Source organism: Oreochromis niloticus, linkage group LG3, assembly GCF_001858045.2.
Source record: "Oreochromis niloticus isolate F11D_XX linkage group LG3, O_niloticus_UMD_NMBU, whole genome shotgun sequence".
In the NCBI taxonomy this organism is placed as follows: Eukaryota; Metazoa; Chordata; class Actinopteri; order Cichliformes; family Cichlidae; genus Oreochromis; species Oreochromis niloticus.
Window position 1 is genome coordinate 74,372,715 of NC_031967.2, and position 17,044 is coordinate 74,389,758.

At 41.2% G+C, this 17,044-nt stretch overlaps 1 protein-coding gene across 1 annotated transcript in view; it reads left to right on the forward strand.

Annotated features, from left to right (window-relative positions):
• The first annotated feature begins 5,256 nt into the window (after nucleotides 1-5,256).
• LOC102082603 (uncharacterized) overlaps nucleotides 5,257-17,044 on the forward strand; it is a 31,801-nt gene continuing 20,013 nt past the window's right edge. The window contains exons 1-4 of the mRNA XM_025905223.1: nucleotides 5,257-5,470; nucleotides 8,950-9,288; nucleotides 9,526-9,864; nucleotides 12,085-12,186. Of these exons, the coding sequence (XP_025761008.1) occupies nucleotides 5,434-5,470; nucleotides 8,950-9,288; nucleotides 9,526-9,864; nucleotides 12,085-12,186 (817 nt within the window). The 5' untranslated portion in view covers nucleotides 5,257-5,433. The remainder of the gene's footprint in view (nucleotides 5,471-8,949; nucleotides 9,289-9,525; nucleotides 9,865-12,084; nucleotides 12,187-17,044) is intronic.

Below are 17,044 nucleotides of genomic sequence, written 5' to 3' on the forward strand. Positions count from 1 at the left end.
AATAAAGCTCATGAGCTTCATGAGCTTCGCTCAATTTGTCGATCCTGCCCGCGACTCTTGGTGCTGTTGCGTGCTTTGGACCCGGTGGACTCCTGCTTGGTTCCTGTTGTGGGATCTCTTGGGAAGGGTTCTGCAAAACCCTCTCCTCTCCGACATCTGCGTTGGCGTGGAGTGGACCGAAAAAACCTCCGACCTGTGGATCTGGTTGTTACCGCCTCGGAAGCTCCCGAGCCTATTCCTCTCAGGTTGGGTTTAATTAACGCCAGATCGGTGGCAAATAAGACATTTATTTTGAAGGAATTTTTCTCTTCCCGTGTGCTGGATTTTCTCTGCTTGACTGAAACTTGGATTCCACCCGGTGAGTTAAGTGCCTTCTCTGAATTACTGCCGGCTGGCTGTGCCTTCTTTAGTGTTCCGAGAGTTTCTGGTTGCGGAGGAGGGCTAGCTGTTGTTTTTAAGGCACATCTTGACTTTAAGCAGCTATCCCCATCGACACGCCACACCAGTTTTGAACTCTGTTTGTGCGAACTGGGCCACTCGTCTTCACTGTTGTGTGCGATTGTTTATCGGCCCCCAAAATATAATAAGGACTTTTTATCCGAGTTCGCAGAGTTTCTTGCTGACTGTACATCGCGGTATGACCAGATCCTTTTACTTGGTGATTTTAATATACACGTCTGCTGCCCGGGGAAGCCCCTGGCTAAGGACTTTCTGGACTTAGTGAACTCTTTTAATTTTGTTCAGTCTGTTAAAGGTGCCACTCAAGAACGTGGTCACACACTGGACTTGGTTTTATCACATGGTTTATCTGTCCATAACGTACTCATCGAGGTTGCGGTGTTCTCTGACCATATGCCTATTTTATGTGATATTGTTCCTTTTAATCCTGTTGTTAAACAGGCTGTACCTGCTCGATGTTATCGTGCTTTTGGCTCAGATACCGCCCAGCGGTTTTCCATATTGTTTGACCAATTTATTTCTTATCCTCCTGAGTTGTCCACCTCAGATGGATTAGTTTCGTATTTGGATTCTGCTTGTAAATCTGTCCTCGACGTTGTCGCTCCTTTTATATTCAGACAATGCAAGCCAAAGGCTAGTCCTTGGCTAACTGATTTTACCAGAGCCACTAGAAAAGAATGTAGAAGATGTGAAAGACGGTGGAAAAAAGATGTCTCTATGGAAGCTCTTAAGACTAGCTGGAAAGTCTATCAGAGAGCAGTAAAGGCTGCCAAGCACTCCTATTTACTCAACTTATTGCTGCCAGCTCGCATAACCCTCGTGTTTTATATAACACTATAAATTCTGTAATTAATCCGGAAGGCTATATTCTTTTGCACTCTTCTGCGGTTATGTGCAATAAGTTTCTTAATTATTTTGTGGACAAGGTTGCTAGTTTGAGACCTCCGACTCTACCTACTGCTGACCCAGCCATGCATGGTTCTTGCTCAAGTCTGTTCTCTGCTTTTCTACCAATTGTTTTATCTGACTTAGAGAAACTTGTGTTGAATGCTAAACCGTGTGGCTCTCCTAATGACGTTGTTCCTCCCCGTTTTCTTTAAAAGGTATTTCCTATCATTGGACCACACATTCTGAACATTATTAATACTAGTCTTTTGTCTGGTCAAGTACCTACGGAATTTAAGCATGCAGTCATACATCCTTTACTTAAGAAACCGGGCTTAGACAGTTCAGTCATATCCAATTTTAGACCCATCTCTAAGCTTCCCTTTCTTAGTAAGATTCTGGAAAGGATTGTTTATACTCAGTTGATGGACTACTTGAATGACTCTAATTTGTCAGAAATCTTTCAGTCCGGCTTTAAGCCATTCCACAGTACGGAGACAGCCCTCGTAAAAGTTATGAATGACATCCTGATAGCCACAGACCATGGTAAATATGCAGTGCTGGTCTTGTTGGACATGACCGCTGCATTTGACACAGTGGATCATGATTTGTTGATCTCCCGCTTACAGCACTGTGTGGGAATTTCTGGTTCGGCACTTTTGTGGTTAAAGTTCTATCTCTTAAATAGGACCTTTTGTGTTAAGTTGGGGTCGGCTTCATCCTCTGTGGCCCCTCTGCTTTGGGGTGTGCCACAGGGATCCATTCTTGGGCCGTTATTGTTTTCATTGTACCTTTTGCCTCTTGGCGCGATTTTCTGGAAACATGGAGTGCCATTCCATCTATACGCAGATGACTGCCAGCTCTACTTACCCTTTAGTCTTTCTGATAGTCTCCCAACTCGACCTCTGCTTGACTGCCTTACTGATGTCAAAGCATGGATGGCAAAAAACTTTTTAAATTTTAATGATCGGAAGACAGAAGCAATTTTATTTGGCCCAAATCGTTCTTCTCATACTCCGGATGTTGATCTTGCAGCTTTAACTTCCCAACTAAAGAGTTCGATCACAAATCTCGGAGTTAAAATTGATTCTGCATTTACCTTTGATGACCATGTAAACGGGGTGGTAAAATCAGCATTTTATCACCTGAGACGTTTATCAAAGGTTAAGCCCTTTCTTTCCAAGCGTGACTTGGAAAGTGTTATTCATGCCTTTATTACCTCACGTTTAGATTATTGTAATTCTCTTTTAATAGGGGTTGGGCAGGGCACTTTGTCACGCTTGCAATTAGTGCAAAATGCTGCGGCACGATTTTTAACTGGCAGAAGAAAATTTGATCACATCACTCCTCTCTACACTGGCTTCCAATTGAATTTAGGATCCGTTTTAAAGTCCTTTTATTGGTTTTTAAATCTCTAAATGGTCTGGCACCTGTTTATTTGGCTGACTTGTTGAAGCCCCACGTCCCCACTCGTTCCCTTCGGTCAGCTGAGCAGTCGCTGCTTTCTGTCCCAAAGTCACGGCGGAAACTTAGAGGAGACCGAGCGTTCTCTGTTGCAGCGCCGATGCTTTGGAATAACCTTCCTCTCCATATTAGACAGGCTACATCAGTGCCAGTTTTTAAGTCTTTATTAAAAACCTATTTTTATTCCTTGGCTTTTAACTCTGTGGGTAACTGATTTTTTTATTTTTATTTTTTATTCTTTTATTTTTTTATTTCTTTTATTTTTTTATTACAATGTGCATATTAGTATTGTACAGCACTTTGGTCTACCAGGTGTGTTTTTAAAGTGCTATATAAATAAATAAATGATGATGATGATGATGATGATGATGAATAAAGAGTGGATATAATCCAGGTGTTGTTACTGAAGAAATAGAAATATTTATTGTTAAATTTTAAACCTGACAGCACAGCAACAGCATGAGGAGAAGAGTGTTTGATCAGGAGTTTGCTCAAGTATCAAGTTCAAATAAATAGTTCAATTTTTTAATATTGCTATTAATTAATAGTTATAGCTGCAATAAATCTGCTGTTAAATCATCATCAGCTTTCAGGTTGCGTTAAAGCACAGATTTCTTTGTGTCATGTGTCATCAGGCAGGTTTTAACAGGCATTATAAGGCACGTGTTATTAAAACACACTGTTATATTTGTATTTTAAACATATTTTTGCTTTTTTCCACATCTCATCTATGGTTTGGTGTTGGTCTTTGAACTTAACGCATGATGTGAATCTGTAATAAACTATGAAAATAAGCAGTATATCAGTTTGTTATCCTGGTATTCAGTCTGTGCTGCTCTCACTCAGAGATCAGAGTTCATGTTCAGTAACCACTCTGACAGCAAGAGGAGGAAAATTGGTTTAACTTAAAAGAGCAAACTGAGCTGTGGATTAAAATAAGAAATATATAAGTGAGTCTCATATCAAACACAGACCAGACCATTAAGTGTAATAAGAAGCAGGTGAAGGTTTAAACAGATGGGGTCAGGGTGCTGTCTCACTGCAGAAGCTTCACGCTGAATCCTGCTGAGCTCAGAGAGTCAGACTCACCTGTGCACGCTTGGACAGGTAAACACATCAGGACATGAGGAGACTTGGCAAAAGTACAGACATTCAGTACTTAAGTTTAACTACAAATACTACTATTAAAAATACTCCAGTAAAAGTAGAAGTACCGATTCAACTTCTTCACTCAAGTAAAAGAAAAAAGTACTCAGAGTAATAAAGTAAAAGTAGCTCTTTGGAGGACGTTTGTGCAAAGCTATCTGAACTTTGTGCTTTATTAGTATATATGATAAATTAATATCAGTAGATGGAAATACAAACTTTAGTCTACCTTTTTCTATTCTAAATATACTCGATTTGAATCTAAAGAAAACAAAGTAAAATAAAACTATATTTCTATTTTCTGTTGCTACATTGTAGATGGTGACTTTGCCTCTAAACAGGTAAATGTGTACAGTCAGGGGTTCAAGTGGGTTAAGCAGGTGAGGAACCTACAATTGGTTGTGATGTCTCAGTGTGGGGAAAAGAATCAAACTCACAATCATTTCTATTGAAAACTCCAGTAGATTTTCTTAGTGTACAGGCTTCGATCAGCTGACCTGCTGCTCTTTGTGGATGTACACGACTGAATTCAACCAGATGTGAGCAGATGTTTCATGAGCTGTCCTGGCTGATTTCATCCTCTACCCTGACAGTTTACTGTTTATGCTGTCTGTTTACTAGATGGTATGAAGTTGGTATGAAGGTGGAATTCATTCAGTGAATCTCAGCATCATCAGCTAAAGTTCATATGAATCTCTGCAACACTTGATGTAAGTTAACTGTGACCATGAAACCACAGCCACTGTGAAACCAGTCACACTTTTCTTTACTTTAAATACATCACCTGAAAAGAAAAGAAAATACTCAAGTACAGATACCTGAAACATGTAGTTACTGCCCAACTCTGGAGATGAGAAGGCTTTATTATATTCACATTATGTAAATTAATTAGCTGTTAGAATTGTCATCAGTCACTAAGAATCTATATAATCAATATACACTAATAATGTAACATTACACAGTATTATGAGTTTTGCCTCCTGAGGGTTACAGCTGTGTATGATGTGATCAGTGGGCACAAACTAAGATTTGAAATGTGTTCATCCAAACTTAACATTAAATACACCAACATGAGTCACCTGATACACACCTGTGAATGTATAGTTTTGAGACTCTTCTCTCTGTCAGCTTTCAGTGAGCTCACATTTAGTGTGTGAAGCCAAACATCTCACCTCTGAGGAATGAGAAGGCATCCAGCTTCCTCATAGTTTCTCACCTGTTGGTCTACTTTATGTCAGCATGAAGAAGAATCACACTTATGCATGAAACTTCAAATGACTGAACGCCCTCCTCTTGTGATCTGTGGCCGGCCGGACTTCATTCCACAGATGTGCTTTAACAAAGTGTGAAGCTGAACTCTGAGCTGTGACAGTGTGAGCAGTGTGAGAGTGTCAGTAGATGATCAGCAGAGGAAAGTGAGAGCTGCTGTGAGCTGATGTCCTGAAGGGCTTTTAAAGAGTCTCTGAGTTTGACAGGAACATGAAGATGTTTGTGGTGTTTGTGATCCTCCTGCACGGTAAGTACACCTTCCTCTCTCTGCTCTCATCATCATCTCTCTCTCTTTAATGTGTTGAAGTGCAGCAGGAGGAGATTTCCATCAAACACTGGATTCTGATTCAGATCAAACTAACAATCCAAAGCAGCAACTTTCAAATCACTGGATTCTTCTTGGTGGCTTTCAGATGAGCTCATGTTACAATCAGCTGCTGTGTGTGTTGTTGTGTAGCTGAAGCTCTGACTCACATTTCATATGTGACCAAAGGAAACTTGGTGCTGTGTGACACACTTTAGATTCTCTGCTGCTGCTTTGAACTCTTCAAACTAAAGAGCCAAACTGATGATTGACTGTGCAGCTCTGACATGGCACCAAATGTCCCTGTTATCAGCTGCTGGATGGACGTTATCAGAGCTTTTTAGTCCCACACGGATCACCAGGAGCTCCTCCTCTGTCTGCAAACAGGCTCAGCAGCTCTGATCGTTCATTGGAGTCAGCACAGAGTGTGGAGACATCTAGTGGTCGTGGAGAGAAGTGCATGTAACATGTGTGTGTTGTGTTAATCAGCATGAGTAGTTAGGGGGACGTGCCTCCCTGTGCCTGATGGGAGTCCTTGTAATTACCCAGCATGCTGTGCTGTGTGTTTCATTTCTAACACTGGTTTTACTGAAGAGCTTTCTGAGCTTCTTTCATTGATTGTGACCAACATACATGTTTGCTGTGGATCCACATCTGCTCTTACCAGGGGCGATTCTAGGATCAGAGCTTTTAGGGGTGCTGAGCACCCAAAGAGCTGCCCAGTCAGCCAAGATACACTTTACTCTTTACTGCATCCTCCCTGTCCTCATCGTCTGTTGTCTTCGTCTCCGTTGTCAGTCATCATAATTTTACCCTCTCTGTGCAAGTCTGCAAATGTCTTTATTAAATCATAAGATTCTTAAATTCATCAAGTCTCTCTGTGCCTGGGTCCTTGTCACAAAACATGACATCACTGTTTTGTACATTTTAACACAATTGAATCCCCACATTTGTGAAAGTAAAGCAAAACACTTTTTTGAAAAGTCTGTAACAAAACCATCAAATCTGATGGTTTTGTTTTGTTTTTTTCTTTTGTTTTATTTTGTTTTGTCCTTGATGACATCGCCGCTTTGAAGGTGAAACATTAGAAACATAATACCCTCCATGGCTCAGTGATCATAGATGAGATATAAAAACACAAAGCAGAAGAGCTGAGAGGAACTGGGAGAAAGATGAACAACCTCAGGGTTTTATTTCAGGTAGTAAAACCTCCTGGATCCTGTCTGAGCTCATCTTGGACCAACATTAAACTTCCAGTTTTGATTTTAAAATGTGAAAAGTCTGCTGCTTCTCAGTTAATCCTTCACATGAACAGCAGCAATATGTCTATAAATCTCTCTCCGGTTTGTTCCCCACAGCACAGAAACAGCTCTGATCACATTGATCAATGATTTATTGTTGCTGCTGCTAATTCTGGGCTCTGATCTCTGCTGATTCTTCTGGATCTGATGTTGTCCATCATAATGGTTGAGAGGCAAGGCTTCTCTGCTGAGTCTTGCATATATTCTGCATCCACTGATGCTAACATCTCCAAGGGGAAAGTAGAAGGAAACTAAAACCCTGAAAACCCCAAGGAAACTAAGGAAAAGAAGGAAACTAAAACCCTCAAAACTCCAAACATCAATTAAAAAATTCTGATGCAGTTATCATGAAGGTAACATAAAGAGTGAGGAGACTTCACATTAGATGGTTAAACTTGATTATTTTTAGATATAAATCAGTGGGAGCACAGACAGGAGGGGTCAGGACCTCCTGAACTCTTACAGACTCAGTTTGACAGTAAATATTTAGTTGTACAGAAGCTGTCTCATCAGAGGTCACAATGTTTTTATTTTACTCTCTGATCCATTCACTAAAGTCTAAAACATAATTTCCACGTAGAGTCAAAGTGTTACTGCAGCAATATGACAGCATCATTATTGAGAACATGGATGTTGATCATAAAGAGTGAGATCTTTGTGAACATTAATGAATATGTAACCATGGTAACAGCGATGATAACCATTAATTACTGTGTGGTTAAACTTCCTGTCAGATACACGCTGTTTTCTCTGCCTCTGGTCTGTTTAAAGGACCAGTTCATCCAGAGTAACCACAGCTGACTGTATCCTGAACACTGACAGGCTTCAGATCGCCCACAGAGACGCTTTTATGTGTGTCCTTGTTTTACTGCTTAACTTTACTTGACCAGAGAGAGCAGCAACAAAATAATGTAAAAGAGCGTGACAGCGTAGGCTGGGTTTATTCTGTCCTCTTTAATGTTTTCAGTTCAGGTCCAATAACATCTAAGAACAGATGATCTTGTAACCAATACGTCTACTCACCAAAGAATGAGTGAAGCAATATGGATAACAGCAGAGGACAATTTATTTAGGGTCTGATGGCAATTTACCATCGGTGTCCAGCACTTTAAAGTTTTGATGGACTGGAGCATATCTGTCCTTAACATACACTCTTAAACATCAGCTTGATACTAATACATCAAAGGAAACTTAACCGACTCTAAGTGCAAATGTTTCAACCTGAACAACTTAGAACTTCCCTGGGATACAATACAAACAAAGACAAGAGGAAGTGAAAATATATTTTTATCAATGGCCACTTCTAACCAGGTGGCAAGTGAATATATTGTGTAAAGAGTCTTTTTTCTCAGTCCTGGGGTTGTAACACCACAACCTCCTCAGTCTGTAATCAGAGAGTGTCTATTTGACAATAACCAAAATGTCTTTGGGTAGTCTTTGTGAATGCAACAAGAAAATAAAACAATGGTGTTAGCTGGCCAGCAAAATAAAGAGAGTGTATGGCACTGAGTGCGGGCGTGTGTGTGAGTACTTCGGTCCAAATAATCGAGGTCCGGATGGATGAATGAATGGCAGCCGCCGATCCTTAATGGCACCCGCGAGACAGCCCGACAACGAGGCAGCACAGCAGTAAGGCAGTACGGCAGCGAGGCAGCAGCAGTAAGGCAGCACAGCAGCGAGGCGTCTGGCAGGAGAACGAACAATAGTCTTTTTTTAAGGCTACTGCAGAAGGAGATATTCCCCGCTAGCTCACCCAAGCTTGCTCTCTGGCACAGTTACAAGCCATGTGAGCTCATAGCCCCTCCCGCTAGGATGTACTATCACAGTCGACTGTCGTAAAGCAGCCGCAAACCAATAGCAATAAAAAAACTCAAAATCATTAAAGAACATTTTATAACTGAACACCCAATATAGATATATACATATATACTGAATATCAGATAACCAAAGTAACACTGGGTTACAATCTCATTTATATTTGAGGACTTTGGGTAGCTGATGTTTTATATCAGCACAGATTTGTGTGACTCTAAACTCTGACAGGTCTCTGATTGAACTGATGCAGAGTTCATGTTTAGACTCACACACAGCTGATTCATGGTTCTGCCTCTGTGTCCTCAGTTTCCCAGCATGCCTCAACTCTGGAGGTGTATGAGGGGGTGGAGTCTGTCCTGCTGACCTGCAAGGACACTTCTGTACCGTCTTTGGCCAATCTGGTGTGGGCTCGCCACGACCTCGATCCTCCAATCGTCCACGAGCGTAATGATGCAGGAGATGAACTGAGAGACCAAAACCAGCGTTATAGGAGAAGAACGTCCATGAAGACAGACTCTCTGAGGACCGGAGACTTCAGCCTCACTCTGAGGAACCCCATCATCTCTGATAGCGGCAACTACACCTGCACCATCACTGCATCTGGAAACACAATGACACTGACTACAGTAGAGCTGCAGGTCAAAGGTCAGCAACAAACTAAAACACTTGATGTACAATCAGGTATGAGGTCAGAGGTCATTGTTGAAGATACAGATCAGAGGTCAGAGGTTAATCAGGCTTCTCAGCAAACAGCAGGGACAGAAACAGGAACTCTGGAAAGAGCAGAGGAGGGAGCGTATACATGTTAGCTGCTGCACATGAAGCAGAGAACCTTTGTGTCGCCTTTGTTGTAGCTGTGTTTGTGTCTCTGTGTCCTCACAGTGTCCCACCAAGTCCTCACCCTGGAGGTGTACGAGGGGGCGGAGTCAGTCCGGCTTCCCTGTCAGATCCCATTTGTATCTGGACCCACCACAGTGGTGTGGAGCCGCCACGACCTACAACCTCCAACCGTCCACCAGCGTCAGCAGGAAGAGGACGAGCTGACAGATCAAAACCAGCGTTACAGAGACCGAACATCCATGAAGACTGACGCTCTGCAGACTGGAGACTTCAGCCTCACTCTGAGGAAACCCCACATCTTTGACAGCAGCAACTACACCTGCACCATCAGAGTGACGGGAGAAGAACCCAGACTGACAGATGTTCACCTGCAGGTCAAAGGTCAGCAGCAAACTCCAAACTTTAATATATTAGCCTTCAGTATGTTAATATGCCTTAAGTTACAGCTCATGTTTTCAGACAGAAAACTTTGTAAAACAGAAAAATCGGAATTTATTTGTTGAACTCTAAAAATCAAACAGTCGTTTAACACAGAGTGAAGATGAAAGCCGTTATACACGTGTAATGATCTTACAGTATTAGCACAAATACCAACAGCCAGATGATCCACTCTGAGCAAAACACCCCTTTAATATGATGAAATCTTCAACAGAACCAAGATCAGGGAGGGAGAGCCACCTGCTTAGACTGGGTGGGAGGCTGAAAGGGAAAAGAACAATCTTGATAGGCTCATGGATGAATCCTGAACTAACAAAGGGCACCACTTAAAGTCAGACACCAACAAGGTGGAGGTGTTTATGCTGCTATTATCATGGATAAGCTAGTTGGGTCATTTCATGTTGAAGATGGACTTAAAATAAATATTCAAACTTGCTAAAGGATACTTTCTTCAAGCAATAGTACAGAACAAAAGTCAGCCGCATTCAAGAAGGCCACGGTTTTTATACAGGACAGTGCACCATCACATGTGTCCAAGTACTCCAGCGTTTGGCTAGTCAGCTATAGTCCCAAAGCTGACAAAATAATGACCTAAATTAAATCCTACTGAGAACTGGTGGACCTTTCTGAAGGGTGAGATTTACAGAGAGGGAAGATAGTACGCCTCTTCAAACAGCACTTGGGAGCTGTGGCTGCTGCTGCACAAACAATTGATGGTCAACAGATCAGGAAATTGACTGACTTTATTCATGAAAGGCTGATGGAAATACTTGAAAAGAAAGGTGGCTAAATGGATACTAAATGTGATTGCAGCCATTCCTGAACTCTCTGTGAATGGTACTCATGACCATTGATCAGTGGTTGTTGATTAATGGTCATGAGAATTTGCATAATTATGATGAAGGAACTGACCTCCCAGCCCATTGTTCCTTCAGTGGGCTGGTTTAAGTCATTATGCAATGACATTATACAATGTGTTGTTTATATTGGAGAAACCTGCAGTCAGCTGAGACTGAAGAAGTGACTTGGATGAGTGACGAAACGTTTCTCCCACTGAAAAGGCTGCGTCCAGATGAACAGAATCAACTTTTGGAGATTTTATTTGTTGAGTTTTTCCTTTTGTTGCCTAATGATTGTGCACACATCCATGTGTGTGTCCCTTGAGATTCAGACTTACAGGTCCTTTGTTTATTATTCAGGTTTCAGGCTTATTAACAATTTGGATTGACTGATTTGATCCATAGTAAAAATTAATCCCCCAAAATACAACTTGCCTAGTAATTGTGCATGTGTTATTCGTCGTCAAAAAGGAAAGTTTCAAGCCTAATCTTGAAAGTAGAGATAGTGTCTGTCTCCCGAATCCAAACTGGAAGCTGGTTCCACAGAAGAGGGGCCTGAAAACTGAAGGCTCTCCCTCCCATTCTACTTTTAAATACTCTAGGAACAACAAGTAGGCCTGCAGTGCGAGAGTGAAGTGCTCTAATAGGGTGATATGGTACTACAAGGTCATTAAGATAAGATGGGGCCTGATTTGTTAAGACCTTTTATGTGAGGAGCAGGATTTTGAATTCTGTCTTATGTCTTTTAAGCTTTGGTCACACTGGAGTGAAAATAGGACTCCTGTGATTAGGAGAAATAAAAAATCCTCTGTTATAATGAAGTCTCAATTTCTCCTTTTTTCAGTCTGATGCTGTGTTGATTCTTCTTTTAGTTTGTTGGTACTGATATTTTTAGATGGTAACCAATCAGCCTGTTGACTTAATTCTTTAACCAGTAGAAACCATTGGATGAGCTCAGCAGCAGATCTGATAGAACTTTCAATTCAATTTTATTTCTATAACACCAAATCACAACAACAGTCAAATCAAGGTGCATTATATTGAAAGGTATAGACTCTACAATAGTACTGAGGAAGAACCCAACAATCAGGTGACCCCCTATGAGCAAGCACTTTGTAATAGTGGGAAGGAAAAACTCCCTTTTAGCAGGAAGAAACCTCCGGCAGAACCAGGCTCAGGGAGAGGCGGCTATCTGCTGTGACCGGTTGGGGTGAGAGAAGGAAGACAGGATAAAAGACATGATGTGGACCTCAGACTGATTCTTTATTTTGGACCACTTTAGTCGTGCTCGTGTAAACCTCATCGTGTTGTTGGTTTCTTACAGAGCCGTACGTTTTTCCTGCTGAGGCCTGGGTCCTCCTGGCTGTCTTGATTACTGCTGTACTCGTGGGTCTTGGAGTATATCTTTGGAAATTACTCAAAAAAGGTATGTTGTGTGTGAGTGTGTACACAAGTCTAAACTTCAGTCATAAACAAAGTTTCCAGTGAGAAATCATTCAAGTCTGTGTTTCACTGTATTCCTCTGTGTAATGCTGTGAGCTTCTTCCAGTGACCACTGTGATAATAATCAGGTCATTCAGGCTGATGTTTTGACATTTCATATCAGCTGAATATGTTCAACCTTAAAATAAATTTGCTATCAAGTCAAAATTACTGCAGTGTAATAAAAGCTACATTCAGCTGCTCCCAAATCACAAGGGGTCACAGCAGGTAGGCCCACGTGTTGGATACTGATTTGATGTTGGATACTGGATAAGGGGGTGTATGATATGGTAATGGTATTTTTGAAATGTTTGTATGTAAATATCTGATACAATATGTTACAGATTTACAGATTAAGAAACAATACCACTAACATATACAAGGATTAAGAGAGGTGGTCATAAGTAAATAAATATCAGAACATTGACAGGAATATTACAGCAGTGTTTACATTGTGTTAGATGGAGGAGTTGTACAGGGAGATGGCCACGGGCAGGAATGATTTTCTATGTTGTTCAGTGGTGCTTTTTGGTAATCTCAGTCTCTCACTGAACGTGCTCCTGTGGATATCCAGTACGTCATGGAGTGGGTGGGAGGTGTTATCCAACATTGTCTTTATCTTGGACAAAATCCGCCTCTGTTCTTAAATTCAGTCCAATATTGATCATTTCTGTGTCCAATCATCTCTGGAAACTTGCCACTGTGGTGAAATAGCCTACTCAAATATGCACAATTTGTGCTCCTGTACTTAAAAAAAATAAAACAACTTTACACCTTAAGACACACCACTAAAAGATCCCAAAAAATATTTTTTTAATTTTATTATAATCTTCTGTTTTCATTCAGTTTTTAACACTGGTTAACATGATTCTACTTTGACATTGAGTATTTGAACAGCTCATGTTGTGCTTTGTCGTCCTCTCAGTCCCTCAGGTGGAGGTGGATTCAGGGGTGGAGTCTGTCCAGCTGATCTGTAAAGCCAAAGTTCACCTGCCTGAAGATGCTGAGGTGGGGTGGAGGGACAGTTCACACAGGAGGGTCCACATGTATAAGAACGGCTCTGACCAGCCTGAAGAACAGCATCAGGTTTACAGAGACCGAACGACAATTAATGAAGAGCTGCTGAAGACTGAAGACCTCAGTCTGTCCCTGAAACACCCCACAGAGAGAGACACAAACACCTACACCTGCACCATCAACAGCAGGGAGGGAAAAGTCCTGATGAAGAGAAAGGTGGAGCTGAAAGTCAGAGGTCAGTGCTGTACAACTGAATAGAAGACATAATAAGACACATTTTTGAAAATGTTTCCACTTTTATAAAAGTCAGAACCCAGTTTTAAACATAAATGATCAAACATCTGAATTTTCTGTTAAAACCAGTGAAGCTTAAAATGGAAGACAAATGTGAGCAGTGTTGGGAAGGTTAAAATGTATTCCACTACAGATTACAGAATACATGCCCCACAATGTATTTTGTAACGTATTCTGTTACGTTACTCAATGAGAGTAACGTATTCTGAATAGTTTTTATCACTTAATATATTATCATGCTGTTTACAACTACATAAATGTACGATTGCTGTGTGATTTATTACCATTACTGAAGGTTACTCACCATACCAATACCAATACAAACTAGATTTTTAAAATCTTATCTACTTGAGCCCCACGCCCCAGTACCAGGGGCAAAAAGGAGGAGATCACTGTTGGGTCTAAACCTAGACCCCACTGATCTAGGGACTTTTTCCCATGAAGGAAAAAACAAGGCAACAGCGGTCGATCAATTTACTTGTGCAAGGGAGGCCTCGTCGGTATCTCAGGAACGCACTTCGAATACTACCACAAAATGACCCCAACTCCGGCCTCCGCTCACTGCCTTTTATTGGAAAAACAGTTACAACACACAATAGTTTACACAAGCACCTCCCATCGTAAAACCCCCCTTGGTTACAAAGACAAGGCACTGTGTGTGTGTGTGTGTGTGTGTGTGTGTGTGTGTGTGTGTGTAAGCATGTGTGCGGGAATGTGTGTGTGGCATGGGGGTGTGTTTGTGTGACCTTCTGATCACAACTGTTTCTAACAACATCCTTGGTCATAAAGGGGGTAATCTCCCCCACACCCAATATATGGCTCAATTCCTGTATTGGTTCACCATACACAACACAGTGAAGCCATAAAAAGGGCAGGAAGTTTACCAAACATCAAACAAACCTTCACATGGGATGTGCTTATGATAAAACTCTACAGCCTCCCCCCAGAACCTCAGGGACTTGGGAGGGGGACAAAGGAATGCCTTGATCACAGAGTTTGAAACAATGTAGAGGTGGTAAGCATAAAAATGACAACATTTAACAATTCACTTTAACAATCACGTTTAATCGGTTATAACATGGGGTGAGAAATATAAGTCATGACATGTGTGGTATCCACAGAAACCTCTGAATCTCAGCTAAATTCTCATATAAACCATGTCTACAACCACCAAACACTACGAAAACAAGACATGATTAAACGAGCAGTTACGTAAATGCGCACAAGTTCAGTCCAGCCAATGATGTGATTCACATTCATATATACGCAGCAAATTAACATCGTTGACAGGCTTTGACAGCATCCTAATGTGCCGACACCGGTGTTTTAGCTAGCAAAGCGGCGTGGCTGATGTGGAGTGAAGCCACATCAATGACAACGTTTACAACCATTGGAGATGTGAGCAGGACAGACGGAACAATTAACGGAAAAAGTGTGGACTTTATACCAGTTTTTAAATTGTGTTGATAGACCATGTAAAACCAGAGGTATGGTAAATATATCTATATATATATACATATCTATCTATCTATCTATCTCTCTCTCTCTCTATATATATATATATATATATATATATGCAATGTTTGTTACTTTTCCTGAATACTATCATTGTTTATATTTACTGCGGAAGAAACGGTAAAAACAGTGTTTCATAAGGAAAATGCTCAAAAGCACTCTCCACCTGTGAGCACCCCCCCATCCAATCTTTCCTATTGGTGGAAAAATGTACCATGTGGACCAATCAAAAAATGATATGGCAACATGGCTTTAGTTGTTTAGGAAGGGGGAAGTTTTAGGAGTGACGGCGGTGTTTTGAGATGTGAGAGATTTGAGACATTTAGCGCAAATCTTGTGTAGTTAGTGTGTAGTTAGTGTGTAGTGTAGTCAATAGTTTTGTTGTGTGTGTCAGAACAATGAGGCGACTGCTGAATGTTACAGGTGTTACAGGAGTGATACATCTCCTGTTGTCAGGCCTGCAGGTATCAGGCTGTTGTTCTCCTTTATCTCATAGTGGACAGAAATTATGTTTTGGAGTGGCACAAATAATTTGTGTAGCATCAGATTTGATGCAGAACAGCTGATTGTTCTGTAAATATTTTGAAATGTTTATTTATGTTTATTGCACTATGCATAGTAATGGGATATAATGGTTGTATTGATGTACAGGGTGGGCCATTTATATGGATACACCGTAATAAAATGGGAATGGTTGGTGATATTAAAGTCCTGTTTGTGGCACATTAGTATATGTGAGGGGGCAAACTCCTCAAGATGGGTGGTGACCATGGTGGTCATTTAGAAATCGGCCATCTTGGATACAACTTTTGTTTTTTTCAATAGAAAGAGGGTAATGTCACAAGAAAAACAATGCTGTGCTTGGTTTCAATGTAACTTTATTCTTTCGTGAGCTATTTTCAAGTTTCTGACCACTTATAAAATGTGTTCAGTGTGCTGCCCATTGTGTTGGATTGTCAATGCAACCCTGTTCTCCCACTCTTCACACACTGATAGCAACACTGCAGGAGAAATGCCAGCACAGGCATCCAGTATCCGTAGTTTCAGGTGCTGCACATCTTGTATCTTTACACCATAGACTTGGTAGATATGAGTTCCAGCTGTCTATTGCTATTTTCCACGTAAAGTAACTAGAACTTTCTCTTTCAGGAGTTAAAAAGTTAAAATTTTCCTTCAGCCACATTTAGTTTTTTCCACTGTCATGAATTTTTTAAAAATATAATTTAAATCATTTCACAGACATAGGTGTTCTCTCTCAGCACTTTAAAGAAACATCTCAAATATCTACAACATTGTCTGAGCTGGAGCTCTTACATACAACCTGCGGGCGGTCTATCCTTCGAGCTTGGGTCGGGTCTTCTACCAGAGGCCTGGGAGCTTGAGGGTCCTGCGCAGTATCTTAGCTGTTTCTTGGACTGTGCTCTTCTTGACAAAGATATCTGATGTTGTTCCAGGACCACTCACCTAGTTTGGGAGTCACTGCACCTAGTGCTCCGATTGCCACTGGGACCACCGTTACCTTCACTCTCCACATCTTCTCAAGCTCTTCTCTGAGCCCTATGTATTTCTCCAGTTTCTTGTGTTCCTTCTTCCTGATGTTGCTGTCAATTGAAATCACTACATCTATCACTACAGCCGTCTTCTACTGTTTGTCTACCACCACTATGTCCGGTTGGTTAGCCACCACCATTTTGTTCGTCTGTATCTGGAAGTCCCACAGGATCTTAGCTCGGTCATGCTCCACCACACAAGGGGGCGTCTCCGATTTCGACCTCAGGACTTTCAGGCCATACTCGGCACAGATGTTTCTTATAATATGCCGGCCACTTCATTATATACATGAAACAGTCAAGCCTAGGGCTGTGGATATTTATTTTATGGCATTCTGTGGGGAAAAGCCCGGTCTAACGTTTGAATCTCAGGTTTATTTCCTGTACTGGTTTGTGACAAAATTTACATAGTACAGTTTTCTGGTC